Source organism: Aricia agestis, chromosome 14, assembly GCF_905147365.1.
Source record: "Aricia agestis chromosome 14, ilAriAges1.1, whole genome shotgun sequence".
Classification (NCBI taxonomy): Eukaryota; Metazoa; Arthropoda; class Insecta; order Lepidoptera; family Lycaenidae; genus Aricia; species Aricia agestis.
In genome coordinates, this window is record NC_056419.1 from 11,253,315 (window position 1) to 11,274,072 (window position 20,758).

The following is a 20,758-nucleotide window of genomic DNA, read 5'->3' on the forward strand; positions in this document are numbered from 1 at the left end:
GGCAAATAACATCAATTCTGATGTAGTGAAAATTAACATTCAATAGATTTTAGAAAGAGTAACAGACAAAAAAGTTTTCTCTGGCTATTATATTTCTGGCTATGCTATGCATAAAATACAATAATTTTTTTGAATTATTTTCCAGGCCGAAAGTCTCTATTTATGCAAAAAACGGCCATTTCGTAAACTGTTACCTGGTACATCCACTAAAGTCTTCAATTATTTGTCATTTATTTTTATCCTCAAACTCAGTTATTTCCATTAATGCATTTTTAAAATAATTATCGACTATTTAGACATATTATTGCTATATTTTTATAGCCATCCACACCAAGGCCTATCTTCAAAAATAGATTGGCCTGCCTCATATAATTACACCATGTAAACAACAATTAAAGGTAAAACCCGATACCAAAAAAATGTGTATCCAAATAGCATAAAGAAAAACTTCCGTGATATAGGATCGAACGCTTTTTGTTGAGTCTCACGCTTATAAAAGCGTGTTGTTGGCCAACAGGCTTTATTCTGAGTCTTTTGATACGGGCAAAACACGGATAAAACGGGCAAAATGCATGTTTTTAATATTTTAATTGCGACCGCACTTTTTATTTCTGCCAACGCTTTTTCTGGTAAGCAGTTAATGTAACTCTTCGTGGACGAGCAAAGAAAGTTATGTTTTCTTTTTTGTTATAACATTGTATCGAAGCAGAGTCTACTTTTTTATAAAGTAATGCATTATTAATCCAGAAAAAGATAATTTCTTTATCGTCTAACATTAACTAAGACGAAATAAAAATGTAATTATGTCCGACAGATTTTTTAATATTCATTACTGTATAAACATTAATTGCTTTATACGTAACTTAATCATAAATGAATAAGTAAAAACGGTTGTTATTATTTTCTTGATTATTAAAAAGATAAAAATCTTTGGTTGATTGTAGCGGACAACATAGAAAAATGCAGTTTAAAAGATGATGAGTGTTTGAAGAGATCTTTCAAGAATACTTTGAAGAGTATTGGGAAGACTGGTGTGCCTGAGCTGGGTATACCTTCCATAGACCCTGTGGCGGTGAAGAACTTCCATGTGACTGTATTAGACTCCATAGACTTGAACTTCAAGGAGGGAGTGGTGAAGGGAATCAAAAACTGCGAATTCAAAAAATACTCGTAAGTAGCCCTACATTTTTATGTTTGTGACTTAAGGCCATCCCACGAGCAAACGACCTTGACCATACATTTGCCGCGTTGCCGAGATCGCACCAAAATCCTATTTTTTACTTATCTTAGTTCAAAGTGACCTAAAAAAAATCTAACGGGGAATATTATGTAGTTAATGAAATTGTCGATCTATTAGCGTGTGTTTCAAATAAAAGTAATTTGTAAATAGTAAATACTATGCTTGAATTTTAATAAATTGGTATTGCTTTGGAAGCTAATATAAGCTAGAATCATGAGTATAATAAATAGGAAATTAATAACGGGGAAAGGAATGTTTATATACTGAAGATTATTGCTGTATTTTTATTATAATTTATTAGCTTTCAAATTATTATGAGTTATAAGACTTATAAGACTCTTAAAAACGGTAAATTACGGCATCTCCGTAGGGGGAGCCTATGTAATATTATGTTATGTTGTAAAATTATTTTCAAACTTCATCTCAAATTGGCTATTTCTATGACTTCTGAAATAATCTTCTGCAATATTTCGATTGCCGTGCACCAGTTTTTTAATCAGGACTAAAATTTTTCTTCTGTTTCCAAAATAGCAAGATTTTAATAAAACCTTATTGGATTTATAATTCAAAATAACGTAATGAAGGTAAAAACCCAATTTTCATTGTTCATTTCACTGAATTAAATCAGGCATGTACTAAATAACCGTACCAATAATAGGATGACAGCCAACGATGTGGTTGTCTGCTTACTGCTACCCTAATGCAAATATTTTTCTAGCATTGACCTCGACAAGAAGATAGGCACCACCAAGATCGCCTGCGACCTCACAATCAAAGGTCACTTTGATATCTCAGGGTCAAGCCCTGCGCTTCAAGGTCTCATCGGCCGAGACTCTATCAAAGGAGAGGGCAACGCTAAAGTCAAATTAGGTGAGTACAGACGACATACCGTGTTATAAATCGTTATTATTGTTTTAAGGTGACGCCGCGTTAAAGTAAAAAAACCGTGTTGGATATGTTTTAGATTTGCTAAACAAGCAATGGAACAGAAAAAATGGAAAGGGCGTAAGCCACTAAATGCTTTTTGTCGTGTAATTTAAAAACCATAAATACATTGCATATGAGCTATGGGCAAATTAAAGTGTAATTAAAGTGTGTGAGAAAAATCGATATCGCTACGACTAATCAAGGCGTCGCCTTAAGTTTTCTTATACTTAAGGAGGACGATTGACGGAGTTATTTTTTTCTACAAAAATTTTCGCTTCCTTCTCTGTTTGATCTGGTCTGTTTCTTGTCAAACTACAAAATGTATTTTCATGAAATTTCGAATTAAGTTGTGATCGATCAAAACAAAATCAATTTGACATTAATTATTTAAATATATTTTAATCCTATTAGGTTTGCACATTCGTTCGTTATTCAGTGTGATAAGTCTCTAAAAAGTGATTTACGTCCTCCTTTTGACCGGTTTTATTACCTTAAAATTGTTTGGATAATAATCACATTACAATTATAAACAATAAAAAAAAATGCGAATTATTTTTATTCAGCAGTTTTCTGGAAAGTTATGGTGCAAAAATTAGTAAAACAGTTCACATACTTATGCATTTTTAAATGTAGGTAAGGTAACTGCATAGCTCGTAATCGTAATTTACAAAAAAAATCAAAATCGGTTCATAAACGGCGAAGTAATCGTTGAACATACAAAAATAAAAAAAATATCCACAGCCTCCTCCTTTATGGAAGTAAAAAGGAGGAGGAATCCCCATTGGCAGGAAAGCATAGGTGTAAAACAGCAGTCCATTAGCTATGTCCACACTATGTGCTTTCATCTTCAATTTTCGTCATCTTCTTTCATTCAACTTTCCTTTTGGCGCATTCAATAATTGAATGCATCAACGAACGCAACGCCAACATTGTCATTTTTTTTTTTTGGATACGGTCAGAGGGCATGCGTCACGGCATGCCTCACGTTCGCTGTTGACTACGTTATAACGCATGCCCTTGACGAACAGAAAAAGTCACAGTGTGGACAAAGCTATTCAATTACAGTACATGACAAGATTACATTAGATCTGATTTTAGATACATTTCAAATCAGCCTTGTCGAGCTGTAAACAGTACCATTCGTTGAAGTGCAATATCTTCTCTTATATATAAAATTCTCGTGCCACAATGTTAGTTCCCGTACTCCTCCGAAACGGCTTTATTGATTTTTATCTAAGTATATGCAATATGCATATTCAGTAGGTCTGATAATCGGCTACTGGCTACTTTTTATAGTGATAAGTGCATTTGTTCGGGCTGAAATTTGGCATGCAGGTAGATGTTATGACGTAGGCATTCGTTATGAAATAATTTTGATTAATTCTACCCCAAAGGGCTTCAAATAGGGGATGAAAGTTTGTATATACTTCTTAACGCGGGCGACGCCGTGGTCAAAAGCTAGTTTTCCATAAATTCGATGCCCATAATTTCATTTCCTTATTTTCATTTACAAACAAATAGAAATCTATGGAATATACCTCTTATGTTCTTCTGTATATTTTAAATGTTCCATACAAGGCCGAGTACGCGGATGTGGATGATAATATAATATTAATATTATGGAAATGCAACGAAATGATGACGTCAATTCAATTGATAATATGTAACATAATAATATGTCTTCAATAATGATATGTAATTATTAATTGTACGGCTACAATGTGTTGGAATATTGCTTTCTTACAATTCATAATGAAATGGGCGTGGTAGACCGGGAGATGGTGACACAAAATTCGTGGTCATTTGTACCAGTATGGTGGTTCTTCAGGAGTCTAATTACGTAAACGCAAAACGGAAAATGATGGTCATAGCGCTCGCACTGGCGGCCCAAACGCGTGGGCGTTAATCGAACGCGTCTGATAAATAACCAGTGTCGAACGATTTGTTCCACAAAAATACTTGTATTTTCAGATAGTCGAAAAAAAAGAAGTAGGCGGTAGCGTAATGCCATACTTCTCGGGTGTGACTTACAGCCCGCCATACCTACGCGAATACGAAATAAAACAAATAAACCATTTGTTATACCAGGCTAATTTTTGCACAAATGACCAAGAATTTTGTGTCATCATCTCCCGGTCTATGGAATAAGATCGAAAATAAGTTTAATTAATAATGATGTTCATAGGGTGAAGGTTCGTAATAAATGGGTAAAAGTTTGTTTGTTGTCGAATAGGCTTTGAAATTATAGACTTAGAGTCAAGCTAGACCATCGAATAAAATCTAACATTGACTTAAAATTGGCAATAAAAATGGACTTGAATTAATTTTCACTGTAGGAAAATGTACGGTGTCCAAGGGATCCATGCGCGAAATCACAGGCGACATCTAATTTATTATTCACGTGAAAAATTATACAGCAAAACCTACTAATATAAATGTGTGTAATTTAAATTCTACATTAAACATAATCAAGAAAAAAGTAGAGCTGAGCTGAAATAGGGCTGAGCCTCAGGGAAAAATATTATAATAAAAGCTTTACTAATTTTTTTTTCAGAAAAACTAACCCTGGAATTCACCGTTCCACTAAAGTTGGAGAAACATGATGACGGCAAGCTCTACCTGCAGTACCCCGGTGACAAACTCAAGTACAAGTATACCGTTGACAAAATGACATTCGCTGCCGACAAAATATTCATTGGAAAGGAAGATATCAGTAAGTATCTAAAGGTCTCTTTTCATGTTAAGGTAGCCAGTACACAATGGCCCATGATGGCCCACTGCGCGCCATTGCGCGCCACAACAGGAAATCGTCCGCCCACAATTGCGATGGCTTGTAGTGGGCCAGTATGGTCCATTGTGAAAAGGCACCTTAAGACCATAATGGATATCTATGCTTGCGAAGATGTTTAAATCACGTTTGACGACGGTAAAGGGCAATTTTAGACGAATATCCCTTACACGTCAGTGATCGCTCGTATTGGTCCAACTTTAGAGGCTGAACGTTTGTTATTAATTTACGTAGAATAGTTATGAGCAAAATTGGTCTTGCAGCCTTAGTCTTGGTGTTGCAAAAAAAAAAAGTCCGAGACCAAGACTATAACCAAGACTGTCTTGGTCTTGATTTGCTCGTTACTAACGTAGAATATTAAGTTAAGCAGGTTTTTTTTACTGTAGCACCTTATCCTTAGCCATACAAAAATATGACAGTTTTTAAATTTAAATTTTACATTTGCTGCTTAAATTTTACTTTTTTTTAAATACTGTGTTTCTTTATGGACACTATAAAGACAAGTTACAACCGTTGTAAAATATAAGTTTCGCATTTTATAAATTAATATATTGTTAAATTTTTTATTGTGCTCTCCATAAAACTTTTTAAGTTCTAGTTTTTGTAATAGAAAACCGTGTTTTGGCGATAATTTTTTTACATAAAAACCATAATAATATAATTTTAGTTTCTTACAGTATAATTGAAGCAAACATAATAATATTCGCCTGTAAAACTTTATATTTTTTATTACTAATAAACTATATAAACAGTAACCTAATTGGAAATTAAAAGATCCTCAACACGTATATTATTGTATACAGATATAATAGTTAATATACAATGTTTGTCAAGTCCGCTTTAAATCGGATAAGGACAAATTCATTTTATTAGTAAGAGTTTTCCTTAGTAAATTTCTAAGTCAACTTAAAATAATCGGCCAAGTGCGAGTCAGACTCGTGCACGAAGGGTTCCGTACCATTATAGAGAAAAATTAGGTCAAAATTTGTGTTTTTTGTATGGGAGCCCCTCTTAATTTTTTATTTTATATTAATATTATTATTAAATATTAAAGTACACATAAAACGAAGGATTGTGTGAAGAAATCAAGTACTTACCTGTTGCTATTATAGATATAGAGCAAAAAAGGCCAAAAAAAAAACGTTTGTTGTATGGGAGCCCCTCTCAAATATTAATTTTATTTCGATTTTAGTATTAGTTGTTATGGCGGCAATGGATATACACAATCTGTGAAAATTTCAGCTCTCTAGCTATTACTGTTCTTAAGTTGCAGCCTGGAGACATACAGACGGACAGACAACGAAGTCTTAGTAATAGGATCCCGTTTTTACCCTTTGGGTACGAAACCCTAAAAATACTGTATTTTTCAGGTGGCTTCGTGGTGACATATCTGAACCAAAACTGGAAGTCTCTGATGCAAAACTTTGGAAAAACTTTCATGGACAAAGCCCTAGAACAATACTCGGACTTCGCCAAGAACTTGTTCAACAAAATATCCATTGACAAAATCATCACAGATGACCTGAGCGCTTATGCTAACTAATTTAACGGACAATCTATTTATTTTTTGTAATAAAAATTCCTGCAAATAACTGAATTTTTTTATTCATAAAATGTTAAATATTATTATTATTTTGTGACAATAAGTATGTTTTGATTAAGGTCGATTTGGAGTAATAAAGAGTAAGTGCACTTACGACCTTCTTCAAGGAGGTTGCGCTATGTAGCACAAGAATGGATTTTCATGTTTCTGTTTCGCTAATATCAGGCAAAGTATCATGAAAATTTATTTTTATAACCTAAGTAATGCTAAAGATTTTTTTCATCTCCAAAAAAATAATTATATTACGGGAGTCCTGGAACAAATTTAATTTTAATTACTTACATCAAGCTAATTTTTTGTGAGCAGCTTCATTTTTAGATATGATATTGAATGTACTGTCACTTCTTGGTGGAAATTCATGTTCAATTAAATACACTTTCCTTGCACTTATTCCACTTTATTTTAATATATTTATTACAAAATACGTGGGAGAGCCATGCTTCGGCATGAATGGGCCGGCTTGACCGGAGAAATGACCGGAGAAGACCGAGTGAGTGAGTTTACCGGAGGCCCAATCCCCTACCCTATTCCCTTCCCTATCCTTCCCGTCCCTACCATCCCCTATTACCCTATTCCCTCGTAAAAGGCCGGCAACGCACCTGCAGCTCTTCTGATGCTGCGGGTGTCCATGGGCGACGGAAGTTGCTTTCCATCAGGCGACCCGTTTGCTCGTTTGCTCCCCTTATTTCATAAAAAAAATTGTTACATAATATGTCGCAGTCATCTGGTTTAATCTGCGATTCGATTGAATGACTAGCGCATTCATAGAATGACACCATTCAATTGAATGACTAAAGGACAACTCGTCAAGACGTTGACTGTGACGTTTAACGTTTTGACTAGAAGTCATATAGTGAAGTCGTTAAATGGGATGCTATAATTTTTTTTAGTAGCCGTTGACGGGGTAGTAATAGGTAATTCAACGCTGTCATATTATAATAGGTAAATCAATGCTGTTATATTATTTTATCACAAATAAAGCACTTTAAAGTACTTACATTTGATCGACAAAATATTATCAACGAAGTGCTATCAGCTGTGCGAGCTGTTTGACACCATATTTGTTTTAGTGACAACTAGCGCCGCAGTGGGAATAAAGTGAAATACGTTCAATTACCTAACTGATTTCATGTCCGCTATCTTCAAAGGAATATATTACAAATCGCTAGCTAGTTGGACGTTGAGTGAAGATCGTTCAATCGACGTTCGGCCGAGTCATTTAATTGAATGGTGTCATTCAATTAATGCGCTAGTCATTCAATCGAATCGCAGATTGAACTAGATGACTGCGACATATATACGACGCGTTTTTCCAAACCGGTCGTGTAGGTAATATAACAATTTTGAAATAAATATATTAAAATAAAGTGGAATAAGTGCAAGGAAAGTGTATTTAGCTTCATTTTGATGAGACAAACTACATTTTTATCTGCGAAAAATCTTGAAAGTGGTAGCTAACAGAAATAGAAAGGATATCATACTTTGACTTGTTGGTCCTAAAATATGGATTGTTCTATTTGTAGGACAATATTACTCTTAAATTATATAACTATTAACCTATCAATAAAAAAAAATCAGCTTGTTAGAGTTCAGTTTTAGGGTTCCGTAGTCAACCAAGTTTTGTTGATTGTAGAACAATCCATATTTAGGGACCATCAAATCGAAATATTAAATCCTAAAATTTTATCTCTGTTAGCTACCACTTGTGAGAATTTTCGCAGAGGAAATTGTTGTTCGTCTTATCTCACGAAAAATTAGCTTGATACGAAAAATAAAGAAAAAATTGTTCTAGGGAACTCGGACTATAACAATAAATATAATATTATTAAAATTGATAAATTAGATTTAGTTGAATAAGATTATACGCCTGTAGTATTATAAGAGCACTGATCTACTACAGAGAAGAAACAGGCACCTTGGTCGCTCCGAATACTCATCTACAGAGGAAATTCGTGCCACCAACACATTGAGCAGCATTGGATTGGAGACGGTACCCTAATGCGAAGGAGTCACAATAGGTCCTAATTCCTAAAGGATCGCAGTGACGTCAGGACTATAATGACCTGCTTACAGGAGTAACAAAAAATCTTAGCAAAGATCTAAATCTCGTAACCTCAAAGACAAAATCATAAATAAAATTAAAGACTAGATAACATACGAATGAAATTCTTCTGCGTCATCGCAATTGTAAATTCAGTAATTAATAAAATTAAAATATGAGAATACTACAAAATATGATGGGTAAAATAAAACAATATATTATGTGAAATCTTATTCAAGAAAATGACCTTTGTAATAAAATTATGAGGAATAGTGGTATATAAAAGAAAATTTGCAGATTTTCTGCTTATTTGTGTAATATAAAAATGAAGTGCAAAATGTATGTGTTGTTAGTGTTTTCAGTTATGTTGGTTTCGTGTCTTGGGGGTTATGGTAAGATATGGTTTTAAAACGACTAAGCTAAACTCAAATTCATAAACATTTTATTCAGACTGATTTTTGTACGATTCGGGAACTAATCAGACGAGAACAACTGGCGTGAAACAAAGAAATTGATTTATAGGCAGTTGACGGACCTACGTCATTTGATTAAATTATGTCAATTTAATGTTAGTCGTAATCTGTCGGCTAGGTTTGACATAACTCGAGCAAATTACATAGATCCGCAATCTGCCTATGTATCAACTTCTCTGATAGTACATTGATGGTAAGGGTTCATTCATAAAGTATGTCACACCTAAGGGGGAGGGTCGACGAAGTTTGACATGGTGTGACAAGGAGGGAGGCGAGAGGGCAAAATTTTGTGACATCGCTTTTTAAATTTAACAAAGTAATAGCGAAATTTAAAATATTGTGGCGGATTTAATTTCGAAATGTAAAATTGCAAATTTGTGTCATCACACTAGGATGTCCCCCTAGCCCCCCCCCCCCGGTCTCACAAATATGACCACTTTAAAATGGTGTGATGAACTTTATGGATGGTCCCTAAGTTTAAGGATGCTTAGAAAAATTTTGATATAGTGGAAGCTGCCACATTGGAAATTTCGTAGAACCTCTACGCGATGTTTTCCTAGCAGTACTTAGATCAGAAAACAGGTATTCTGTATTGCGAATATTCTAAAACTCAAAACTTTAATTATAATTATCACTCTGTTTTGAATACAACTAAAAACAAAATAAAATAATTAATTAACGGGAGCTCCCATACAACAAACGTATTTTTTTACTAAGGACTGCAATTAATTAAAATTTATAATATTATTTCAATTTTATCCTTGGAGCGAAAAATCTAAATAATAAAATAACAAAAAAGGATATGGGCGAACAGTCCATAGACTGCCCCAATTTTATAATAATAAAAAAAAACGTATTTTTTGCTATTTTTTGCAACAATAACAATAAAAAATGGCAACAGGTAGGCACTTGAAATGTTCACATAATACTCAATTTATACACCCTGCATAACATGGACATCAAAATGTATTGTTATTAGGACTTCCATGTGTACCATCGAGGAAATTGATTGCTAGGCAGTTGACAGGCAGTGGTCGGCTTATGTCGATTCAATGTTAGCTAGTTTGACTTAACACGAGCAAAATACTTAAGTCTACCAGATGGTAGACTAGGTAGGCCTAGGAGTAGGAATCAACTTTTCTGATAGTACATACATAGACCTAATCATAGTCATGATTTTCATACGTGGGAGAGCCATGCTTCGGCACGGCCGGCTCGACCGGATAAATACCACGTTCTCACAGAAAACCGGCGTGAAACAGCGCTTGCGCTGTGTTTCGCCGAGTGAGTGAGTTTGCCGGAGGCCCAATCCCCTAACCCCTACCCTATTCCCTTCCTTACCCTCAACTATTCCCTTCCCTTCCCTTCCCTACCCTCCCCTATTACCCTATTCCCTCTTAAAAGGCCGGCAACGCACTTGCAGCTCTTCTGATGCTGCGAGTGTCCATGGGCAACGGAAGTTGCTTTCCATCAGGTGACCCGTTTGCTCGTTTGCCCCCTTATTTCATATTAAAAAAAATTATGGTTTTGCCTACTGTACCTATCACGTTGACAAAATCAACGTGATCAGAAGTATATATTTTCAGTCACGAAAATATAATTATTTTAATTAACTTTTTGTATCAGACATAAATTATACACATAAACTAGACTCGAGACTTTTAATTTACAAATTCAATTAATTTATTTTTAAATTAATAAGATAATTTATAATAAATTAAACAGAACTTAAATAAATTAATGTTAGTAACAGGATATATATAGGTAGTGTTTTATTTAAAATAAAAATATCCACAGGCGAACAATATATTATAACCTCCTCCGTTTTGGATGTCGGTTAAAACTTACATAATATCTTAAAGATTTAAAAGCTAAGATGTAACCAAAAATGTGAATCTATTATTTTGGATATATTATTTTAAAACAAATTAATGTACGTTGATTACAATTAATTTAAAATAATTAAATATAATGTCACGAATTTTAAAAGGTGTTCTTCAATTAACAAGAGCTCACTTGGAAAACAGAAAAAAATTTATACGATGATTGTCAAATATTATTAAAGACAGTTAATGAATTTAAAAAATTCTTCATTGCCACAATGCGTTGAGATCGAATTGTATGTAAGCCACGACACGAATTTAGCTATTTCGTCGTTCTGTGATTGCCACAACGCGCCGTGCGCGTTTTCATTAGAGCCATAACATGAATTTCGCGTTGTGGATGTTTTGCTGTGACCACAACGCGATGTGAGCTATTCTTCCGCTCAATGAGCATTTATGAGCGTAACATTAATATGTTACGCTTGGTAAAACTTCAATTTTTTTTTTATGAAAGAAGGGGGCAAACGAGCAAACGGGTCACCTGATGGAAAGCAACTTCCGTCGCCCATGGACACTCGCAGCATCAGAAGAGCTGCAGGTGCGTTGCCGACCTTTTAAGAGGGAATAGGGTAATAGGGGAGGGTAGGGATGGGAAGGGAAGGGAATAGGGGAGGATAGGAAAGGGAATTGGGCCTCCGGTAAACTCACTCACTCAGCGAAACACAGCGCAAGCGCTGTTACACGCCGGTTTTCTGTGAGAACGTGGTATTTCTCCGGTCGAGCCGGCCCATTCGTGCCGAAGCATGGCTCTCCCACGTACAATGAAAAATTATTACTCAGTTGACATTATACGACCTCAACTTTTTTACAGTTGACTCGATAAAAAAGTGCAGCATGGCCGACGACAAGTGTCTCAACGCCTTATTCCAAGATCTCCTTAACAAAGTCAGTAAAGATGGGTTACCTGAGATAGGTATACCTCCGGTTGACCCTGTAAAGGTACAGAATGTGTCAGCGATTGTGCTTGATGAAGTCTTGATGTTTATGCCCGAAGCCAGCGTGAAGGGAATCAAGAGTTGCAAGTTCGAGTTTAACCAGTAAGTATGAGTTTTGAACTTGGTACAGCTGAAAATCGGACAAAAATTCGAGGCACTAAAATTGTGTCCCTGTAACATAGCAGATACAGTATACGTAGTATCGTAAAAAAGTCGATCTAGTCCCTGATCTTACAGTTTTGCCGATCATCCATCCCCTTCGGTTACGAGGGTAAAAGTAGAGTGTGACAGGCTCCTTAAGACATATTCTGCTGATGCATAGCGTGATTGATATAGCTCGTAAAATTTTCTAAATACAAGAAATTTAAAAGGTGTCGTGTTGCTGAGATTTAATGTATTTCGCCTTGTGCAGTTTCACCTTAACAAAAACTTTAATTCATGCAAATCTAGACAGAATTCAGTAAATATTTTATCTTAAATATAAAATTCTCGTGTCACAATGTTAGGCCGCGTACTCCTCCGAAACGGCTTTACTGATTTTAACCAAATATATTATGCATATTCAGTGGGTCTGAGAATCGGCTACTGGGTACTTTTTATATTGATAAGTGCATATTTTGTTGAATAAATAACAGTAAATTATTGCAACTCGAGACTGACGGCGACCATTGTTTGTGCGACGGGATAGCGATGGACGTTGCCACGGTGACATACTTATTTGGTCACTTCAATAAAATAATACGGGCGAAATACTTTATATTATGGCAAAGAAACGTTTGCCAGGACAGCTAGTTATACTTATAAAATACTCATACTAAAAATTCTTTTAACATAATTCATATTTTAGCATCGACATGGCAAAGCGTGTAGCGAGACAGAAGATCAACTGTGACATTACCGTTAAGGGTGCCTTCACACTATCCGGGAAGAGTTCTCTGCTGCAAGGATTGCTTGGAATAAAGGATGTAACGGGCAGTGGAGTAACCAAAGTAAAGTTGGGTGAGACTATTTTCGTTCCTCGTACTATATTAAGAATGCACCTGACCCTAACTTGACTACATACTTAAACCTAGATCTCAAAATCTGTAAGGTCTAGAAAACTGATTTTATTACATAAGTAACTTCAGTTCATGAAGATTAAATGCTCAAGACGAAAACACGATTACTGAAAAAATGCTCGATAGTTTCTTTTTTACAAAAAAACTTGTTTTAGACACATTTTTGCTTAGATCTTCGAAGTTTGTTATCTTTTCTTTAATATTTATTAATATCTAAAAAGGCATTGATAAAACCTAAATTTGCTCTAAACACTTTTTTCTTAATCATTATAGCTGTTTGTCTTTTATTCAAGTAAAATTAACTTGGCGATGATTCCGCGTCGTCCTTTTTCACCTGGCATAATATGAAAGACGGGCGTGAGTGTGAAGAGAGAAGACGATGTTTGATTTTTTGGGTCAGGAGCCCTCTTAACGTAACATTATTACAGTTTGATACGAACTTCCGGTTTGATAAGATCAAGATTTTTTTCTTTGTTTGATGTCAAACAAAATATTATGACATTCTAGTGATTTTTAGGTTTGGCCAATCATCACGCATTTATGGTGATTATTAACATAACATTTTAAAGGCATATTTATGACAATAACAAAATGTTTTATTATACTGAATCGAAATTATGTAAAAGCTGTATGGATTAGAATAGAATATTTGAGGCACTCATATTGTCTATTTTTTTTCACAGAAGAACTATACTTCCTAAAGTGTAAATAGTTAATACAACAGCATCATACTATAAACATAAATTTATTATTAGCATCTGTAGCTTACGAGGGGTGATCCAAAAGTAATGATAATCAGTTATATCTAGTGCACACAAAAATACAAAAAAAATATCAGTCACTTGCTCAGTTACCCACTAGTTCAGGAAAAAAAAATCATATAAATAGGCCACGATTCCCGGGAGCTACATTCATTTGAATACGGACTGTCAAGGAGTGAACATCAAAATGGAAAAACACGAAATCAGAGCTGTCATTAAATACCTCTGCTTGAAAAAAATGTCTACCAAAGACATACACAGCGACTTGGTGGAAACATTAGGGGACTCTTCTCCTCCATATTCCACAGTTGCACGCTGGGCTCAGGAGTTTAAGCTGGGAAGAACATCGACGGAAGACGAACACCGCGAAGGACGCCCATCGACGTCCCTCACTGAAGAAAATGTGAAAAAAGTTGAAGAAGTTGTATTGGAAGATCGAAGAGTGACTATCAGGCATGTAGCTGAGGTCACAGGGCTCTCATATGGCAACACTCAAAGAATCCTTGCAAACGAATTGCATATGAGAAAGGTCTCCGCGCGTTGGGTACCGAAAATGTTAAACGACGAGCAAAAGAAGAAACGAGTCGACATGTCAAGAGCAAATCTCGAAAAGTTCAAGGCAGACAAGGATAACTTTTTGTCACGTTTTGTGACCATGGACGAGACCTGGGTCCACCATTTTGATCCTGAAACAAAACAACAATCAATGACATGGAAACGATCCGATGAACCGACGCCGAAGAAATTCAAAGTGTCAAGCTCAGCAGGGAAGGTTATGGCGTCTGTTTTTTGGGACGCTGAAGGAATAATCATGGTGGACTACTTGGAAAAGGGGGCCACTATTACAGGCTCCTACTATGCAGAACAAATAAGAAGATTGCGGGAGGCTATTAAGGAGAAAAGGCGAGGCAAACTGCGGGCTGGAGTACTGTTCCATCAAGACAACGCACCGGCTCACAAAGCTGCAATTGCCATGACTGCCATTCAGGAAGCGGGCTTTGAGCTGGTGGAACACCCCCCCTATTCACCAGATCTAGCCCCCAGTGACTTCTATCTCTTTCCACGACTCAAGGAACACCTCCGAGGCAAGAAATTTGACGATGATAGCGACGTGATGGCCGCGGTTGAGGACTTTTTTGAGAGTCAAGATAAAGATTTTTTTTCTAAGGGAATTTTAGGTTTGGAAAAGAGATGGACTAAATGTATAGACTTGCTTGGAGACTATGTTGAGAAATAAATTTATTTTTCTATTTTATTCATTGTGTTTATTATTGATTATCATTACTTTTGGATCACCCCTCGTATAGTCGGATACGAACAATTTCTGTGCATAATTGACTCGTCTTATTACTATTACTCATCTAATAGACATTCGCTGTATGTTTTAGCCATAATTAGCACTAAAGGGGTTCCTTAACAGATTCCGAAGTAGTTGTAATTCCATTTGGTGATACAATAAATGGCTTTTAGACGTAATCAATTTACTAAATGAATATAGTATGAGTTCCATTATATTACATTAATTGAATCGTTGATGAACTCGGCTTCAATCTATACTGTATGAATTCGATTCTATTTTTAATATTGTCGCTTCTAAATTAAAATGCATATTACTTACACGCAGAAGTTTTGTCATTTTGATTGAATAGGTTAAGAAAAAAAGTCTTTTCGCATTATAGTACGTATGAACTTGTCATAAAATCTCTTATACCAATTGTATCTGGTTGATTTTGGTATCATTAAAAAGTTTTAATTTTACAGAAGACAATTATTCCAAATTCAAATTAGGTAAATGTGACATTTTCATATTTTGTTTTTGTTATTGTGAAAATGAGTGATTCTAATGAATAAATTCGATACATTTTAAAATTTTATTACAAAAAAGGTAAAAATCCCACACAAACAGCGAAAAGTTTTTTGTGATGTTTATGGACCTAATCACTGATGAAATACTCAAACCAGATATGTTACCACCGCGCGCGTTGTGAAGCTTCAAATACGGCCCAATTGGGCCGTCTGTTGTTTAGTCTGCATCGAGCGCAGTCACGAACGTGCCGCGTCTTGTCTTAAGAGCCCATATGACCCTAAATTGACTACATACATTAACCTAGATCTCAAAATCTATAAGGTCTAGAAAACTGATTTTTTGACACAAGTAACTTCAGTTCATAAAGATTAAATGCTCAAGACGAAAACACGATTACTCAAAAAATGCTCGATAGTTTCTTTTTTACAACAAACCTTGTTTAAGACACATTTTTGCTTGGATTTTCGAAGTTTGCTGTCTTTTCTTTAATATTTTTTAATATCTAAAAAGGTATTGATAAAACCTAAATTTGCTCAAAACACTTTTTTCATAATCATTATAGTTCGTCTTTTATTCAAGTAAAACTAACTCGGCGATGATTCCGCGCCGTCCTTTTTCACCTGGCATATGAAAGACGGGCGTGAGTGTGAAGAGAGAAGGACGATGTTTGATTTTTAGAGTCAGGTGAGCTCTTAAATAAATAAATTGAAAATAACGTCGTGCGTGTTTCGAAAATGTACCAATTATGACTCGAAAGTAAACAAAACACATGGAATCTCTTACCACATGTCTTGATTGCAATAAATACCTCGATTATTTACATTTTCAATTATTTTTTCGAACAATCTCGAAAAAGGCGAAGAAAGAGACAGCGTTAATACGATTCGAGGTTTAAAAATAGAACTGTCTCTTTTATGTAAATGGTTTTTCGTATCTTTTGTTTCACTTATCTGTCAAATTTGTCAATGTCTGCAATTTTGAATTTGAAAATTGTTCGGAAGAGATTTAAGCCGGAAAATAGTATGGACGTAACATAATATATGTATAAGTACAATATCATTGGACCTAATGCAGTATCTGTGAGAGTAGCGCAAATTTGATTTAAGCATTTTCAAACCGGAAATATTGATATCAAAGATGCACGTCGCGGTGGTTGCCCTGTTACGGACAAAACTGATGCCATTTTAGAAAAAGCGGAGCAAGATCGGCATATCAGTAGTTACGATGTAGCTGAAGAACTGCGGATTGACCACAAAACGGTTTTGACGCATTTGAAAAAGCTGGGTACACAAAAAAGCTCGATATTTGGGTGCCTCATAAGCTCACTGAAAGAAACCTAATGAACTGTGTACTCATTAGTAATTCTTTATTACGACGTAATGAAACCGAACCATTTTTGAAGAAGCTGATAACTGGTGATGAAAAGTGGATCACGTACGACAAGAACGTGCGTGGTCAAAGGCCGGTCAGGCTTCACAGACTGTGGCGAAACCCGGCTTAACTCGCAACAAGGTGATGCTGTGTGTGTGGTGGGATTGGAAGGGTATTATTCATTATGAGCTGTTACCGCCAGGCAGGATCATCAATTCTGAACTTTACTGCAAACAACTGATGAGATTAAAGAAAAGCGGCCGGAATTAATCAACAGAAGGGGTGTGGTTTTTCACCTTGATAACGCTGGTGAAGGATAACGATGTGTGAGGACCCCTCACACATCTTTAGCCACTCAGCAAAAATTACGGGAGTTTGGCTGGGAGGTGTTAATGCATCCGCCGTATAGTCCTGACCTTGCACCTTCAGATTTCCACCTATTTCGGTCCTTGCAGAATCCTTTAGGCAGCTTAAAGCCACTTCGTCTCTTAATTGAACCTAAAGATCCCCATACACGAGGAGGCAGATTAAATCCGGTTGGAGTTTGGACTGATCGCAGGCCGATTTGTCTGGATTCATATACACTCGGTAATTCACAAAACGAGTCTCCCGATCTGCCGTACCGTATAAAAACCTTAAACAACCAATTAATGTAACGTTATTTATAAATTATTGTAAATTTATTATTTAAATAACATCAAAATATTAACTATAATAATAATATAATTAATTAAATGATAATACTGTAATTAATGAAAAAGCGATATCGCAGTAATATTAATTGAAATAATAATATTATTGAGGTGACAAGTCGAAAGCTCGTTAAATTAACTAGTATTTAGTATAGTAACTGAAAATATAAATACGGAAGCTCTTCATTTATTTTTCTACTAACTACACAGACAAAATATTTATAAGTCAGGTATATTGCATTAAAAAGTAGAATTAGGCTACATATCTGAGTCTACTCACCAGTACAAACTAGTGTAGTAAAGTCAGTTATGTAAGTACAAAGCTCCATAAAAAAAATTGAATTGGGCTTTGTGCTATGTAGCCCAATTGATCAGAATATAATAATATTATGTATCTGAGTCTACTACACTAGTACAAACTATTGTAGTAAAGTGAGGCATGGTTAATAGAATCAGTCGTTAATTTGCGGAAACCCGTAGCTTAAAATTTAGTATAATAATAATAATTAGTATGTTTTTATTTTTAGCAATATTCCGCGAAATAAACCTCAACCTGTATGCTGTAAGTAAATGAGTGAGTGTATGCATAGGCATAAGGCATGCGTTACAGCACCTCCCTCCTTTCCCACATTGCCTATGCGTACACTCGCATGCAAGAATGTGAAAACACCATCAACCATACAAGCAATTTGTTAGCAAATTCGTGCAAGGCCTCTCACCACCATGCAAGTTGAAAACCTTGACGCGCGTTTTACCCCAACACCGCTCCGGTCTCATCCGGTCATCCGGTCATCCTCAGGATGTGGACTCTTCGAACAACGTCCGTCGAGTACTTGACGGACGTTGTTCTAGTAGAGTCTAGGACTCTACTATTACAGCCTGCCTAGCATACGCCAAAGAGATATCTCACTCTACATGTTTTCTTGATGATTGATGGTTTGTCTCTTCATCTCTATTGACCCTAGCATGACAAACATTTTTTCTCGCCTAGATCTATCATCGAAATAACACATTTTTATAGAGTTTCGTCGAGATAATGTCGAGACTTTGACATTATGAGACGAGTAGTTTTAATTATCTCGAGAGTGAGATATCTCGTTGGCGTATGCTAGGCAGGCTGGTTAAGGTTTATTTCGCGGATTATTCGGAATTTTAAAGTCAGGTATATACATAAGTGCTGTTTTCATGCAGATTGGTCTATAGGGAATATTACTAAAATGTCGAAGCAGAGGGCGCTTCAAGCACATAAATTAAATAATCCGACCAAAATCCGTCATGCTGTATATCAGATTATTGACAGAAACTTCGTCAAACGTCGAATGAAACCTTTTGTGCTGGTGCTGCCGTCTAGCTTCAAACCAATGCAGTTCTGTATTCTATTCCTAAAGTTTATCTTATTCACAGATGATATTCGTCTCAATTTCAACCTCCCATTCAATCTAAAGAGGACAAGCGACAGTACAATACACGCTCATCTAATACGAGAGAAGGCTACATACGAGTATGATGTGAAGAACGTCATATTCGCCGCCGACAAGATGCTGATTGGTGGGACTGATTTGAGTAAGTAATTAGCTGCCTTAAAATATATAGAGGTAATACATAAATAATCGGCCAAGTGCGAGTCGGACTCGCGCACGAAGGGTTACGTACGGATAAAGAGCAAAAATAGGCCAAAAATTTTGTTTTTTTTTGTATGGGAGCCCGCCTCAAATTTTTATTTTATTATAATATTGTTATTAATTATTAAAGTACACATTCAATCAAGGATTTTGTGAAAGTGTCAAGTGTCTACTTGTTACCATTATTGAAATCGAGCAAAAAAGGCCAAAAAATCACGTTTGATGTATGAGAGGCCCCCTTAAATATGTATCCTTAATTATTTTGTTTTTAGTATTTGTTGTTATAGCGGCAACAGAAATACACTATCTGTGAAAATTTCAGAAGTCTAGCTATAGCAGTTCTTGAGATAGAGCCTGCTGAGAGACAGACGGACAGACGGACAGACAGACATCGAAGTTTCATGAATAGGGTCCCGTTTTCACCCTAAAAATAATTATAAAATAGTTGAGTAGAGTCGCGTTGTCCTTACTAATATATGCAGCAATATTTTATTAATGCATTTTTCTGCACCTGAAATAGTTAAAAATATAAAACCACTTTACTATGCAAATACCTATTACTGATAAAAATATTTTTAATTAATATGGTTTCCACTTACGAATAAAACTGTTCTGTTGAGTTGTATCAATTTTTAAAAACATATTTCAATTTGCAGCGAAACTTGTTGTGGGCTACTTGAATGAGAATTGGAAGAAAATGCTGGAAAAATCTGGAAAATCGTTAACGGACAAAGCCATTGAATATTATTTGGAGTTTGCCGAAAAGTTCTTTATTGGGGTCCCAACGAATAAATTCCTCCTTGAAGATGCTTCGAAGTACCTCTCCTAGTATAATTTGATAGGTTAATAAATATATATTTAGTGTTATGTTTTATTTTGTTATGGTCATGATTTAGAAATAAATGTTTGTTTGAATGTTACACTCGCACTCAGAGTCGTTAGTGATGATTAAACTTCAATTTAATTAAGAGTTCGACAGATAGTGTATGGGGCTTATTTCATAATCTTCATTTAATTACAGTTAAATAATATTAATAGAGTTTTCGGCATCTAGAACTGACCCGAGGCAGGGCAGGCAGGGCGGGCCGATCGGATACGAAAAGAGCCGAAGTTTAAATTAAGAACATAAAATACGTATTATAATATTATGTATAATAATATGCTCCCGTACCGGTTTCGGTGACGGTAGCCGGTTTCATTGAAACCAGGCCAGCTACGCAAGAGTAATTTTAAAGTGCCCAAGTGTGTGCGCAGTACTTGTGTACTGCGCACACACTTGGGCACTATAAAATGAGAGTGCTCTTGTAAGCACTCTCTATTCCTTTACTCTCATAACCCAGTGGGACATCAGACGCATGGATCATCTTACTTGTCAGACAATCAGGTGATCAGCCTGAATTGTCCCAACCAAACTTGGAAATAACATGTTTCCAACGCGGGAATCGAACTCACGACCTCCGAGTCAAGAGCCACGCTCTTAACCATTGGACCACGGAGGCGTCTACGTCTTGCACTAGTACTAAGTCTACGTGCTTCGTTGATCATCGGTTTTGTTCG

At 35.7% G+C, this 20,758-nt stretch overlaps 2 protein-coding genes across 2 annotated transcripts; both read left to right on the forward strand.

Moving 5' to 3' along the window:
* Window positions 1-493: 493 nt before the first annotated feature.
* On the forward strand, window positions 494-6,547 carry LOC121733699. The gene is made up of 5 exons (XM_042124034.1): window positions 494-629; window positions 945-1,170; window positions 1,959-2,110; window positions 4,722-4,880; window positions 6,326-6,547. Exons 1-5 carry the CDS (start codon window positions 569-571, stop codon window positions 6,496-6,498), a joined length of 771 nt encoding a protein of 256 aa, XP_041979968.1. The 5' UTR covers window positions 494-568; the 3' UTR covers window positions 6,499-6,547.
* A 2,378-nt stretch (window positions 6,548-8,925) lies between these two features.
* LOC121733701 lies at window positions 8,926-20,066 on the forward strand. The gene is made up of 5 exons (XM_042124035.1): window positions 8,926-8,991; window positions 11,767-11,992; window positions 12,738-12,889; window positions 18,984-19,142; window positions 19,858-20,066. Exons 1-5 carry the CDS (start codon window positions 8,937-8,939, stop codon window positions 20,028-20,030), a joined length of 765 nt encoding a protein of 254 aa, XP_041979969.1. The 5' UTR covers window positions 8,926-8,936; the 3' UTR covers window positions 20,031-20,066.
* Window positions 20,067-20,758: the final 692 nt, after the last annotated feature.

Bases quoted from the DNA above. Each gene is read 5' to 3' on its own strand.
- LOC121733701 (XM_042124035.1), top strand. From the start codon at position 8,937: ATGTATGTGTTGTTAGTGTTTTCAGTTATGTTGGTTTCGTGTCTTGGG. The intron at 8,992-11,766 runs GTAAGATATGGT...ACTTTTTTACAG, and splicing joins TTCGTGTCTTGGGGGTTATG to TTGACTCGATAAAAAAGTGC. The intron at 19,143-19,857 runs GTAAGTAATTAG...TTCAATTTGCAG, and splicing joins GATTGGTGGGACTGATTTGA to CGAAACTTGTTGTGGGCTAC.
- LOC121733699 (XM_042124034.1), top strand. From the start codon at position 569: ATGCATGTTTTTAATATTTTAATTGCGACCGCACTTTTTATTTCTGCC. The intron at 630-944 runs GTAAGCAGTTAA...GGTTGATTGTAG, and splicing joins TTCTGCCAACGCTTTTTCTG to CGGACAACATAGAAAAATGC. The intron at 2,111-4,721 runs GTGAGTACAGAC...TTTTTTTTTCAG, and splicing joins CAACGCTAAAGTCAAATTAG to AAAAACTAACCCTGGAATTC.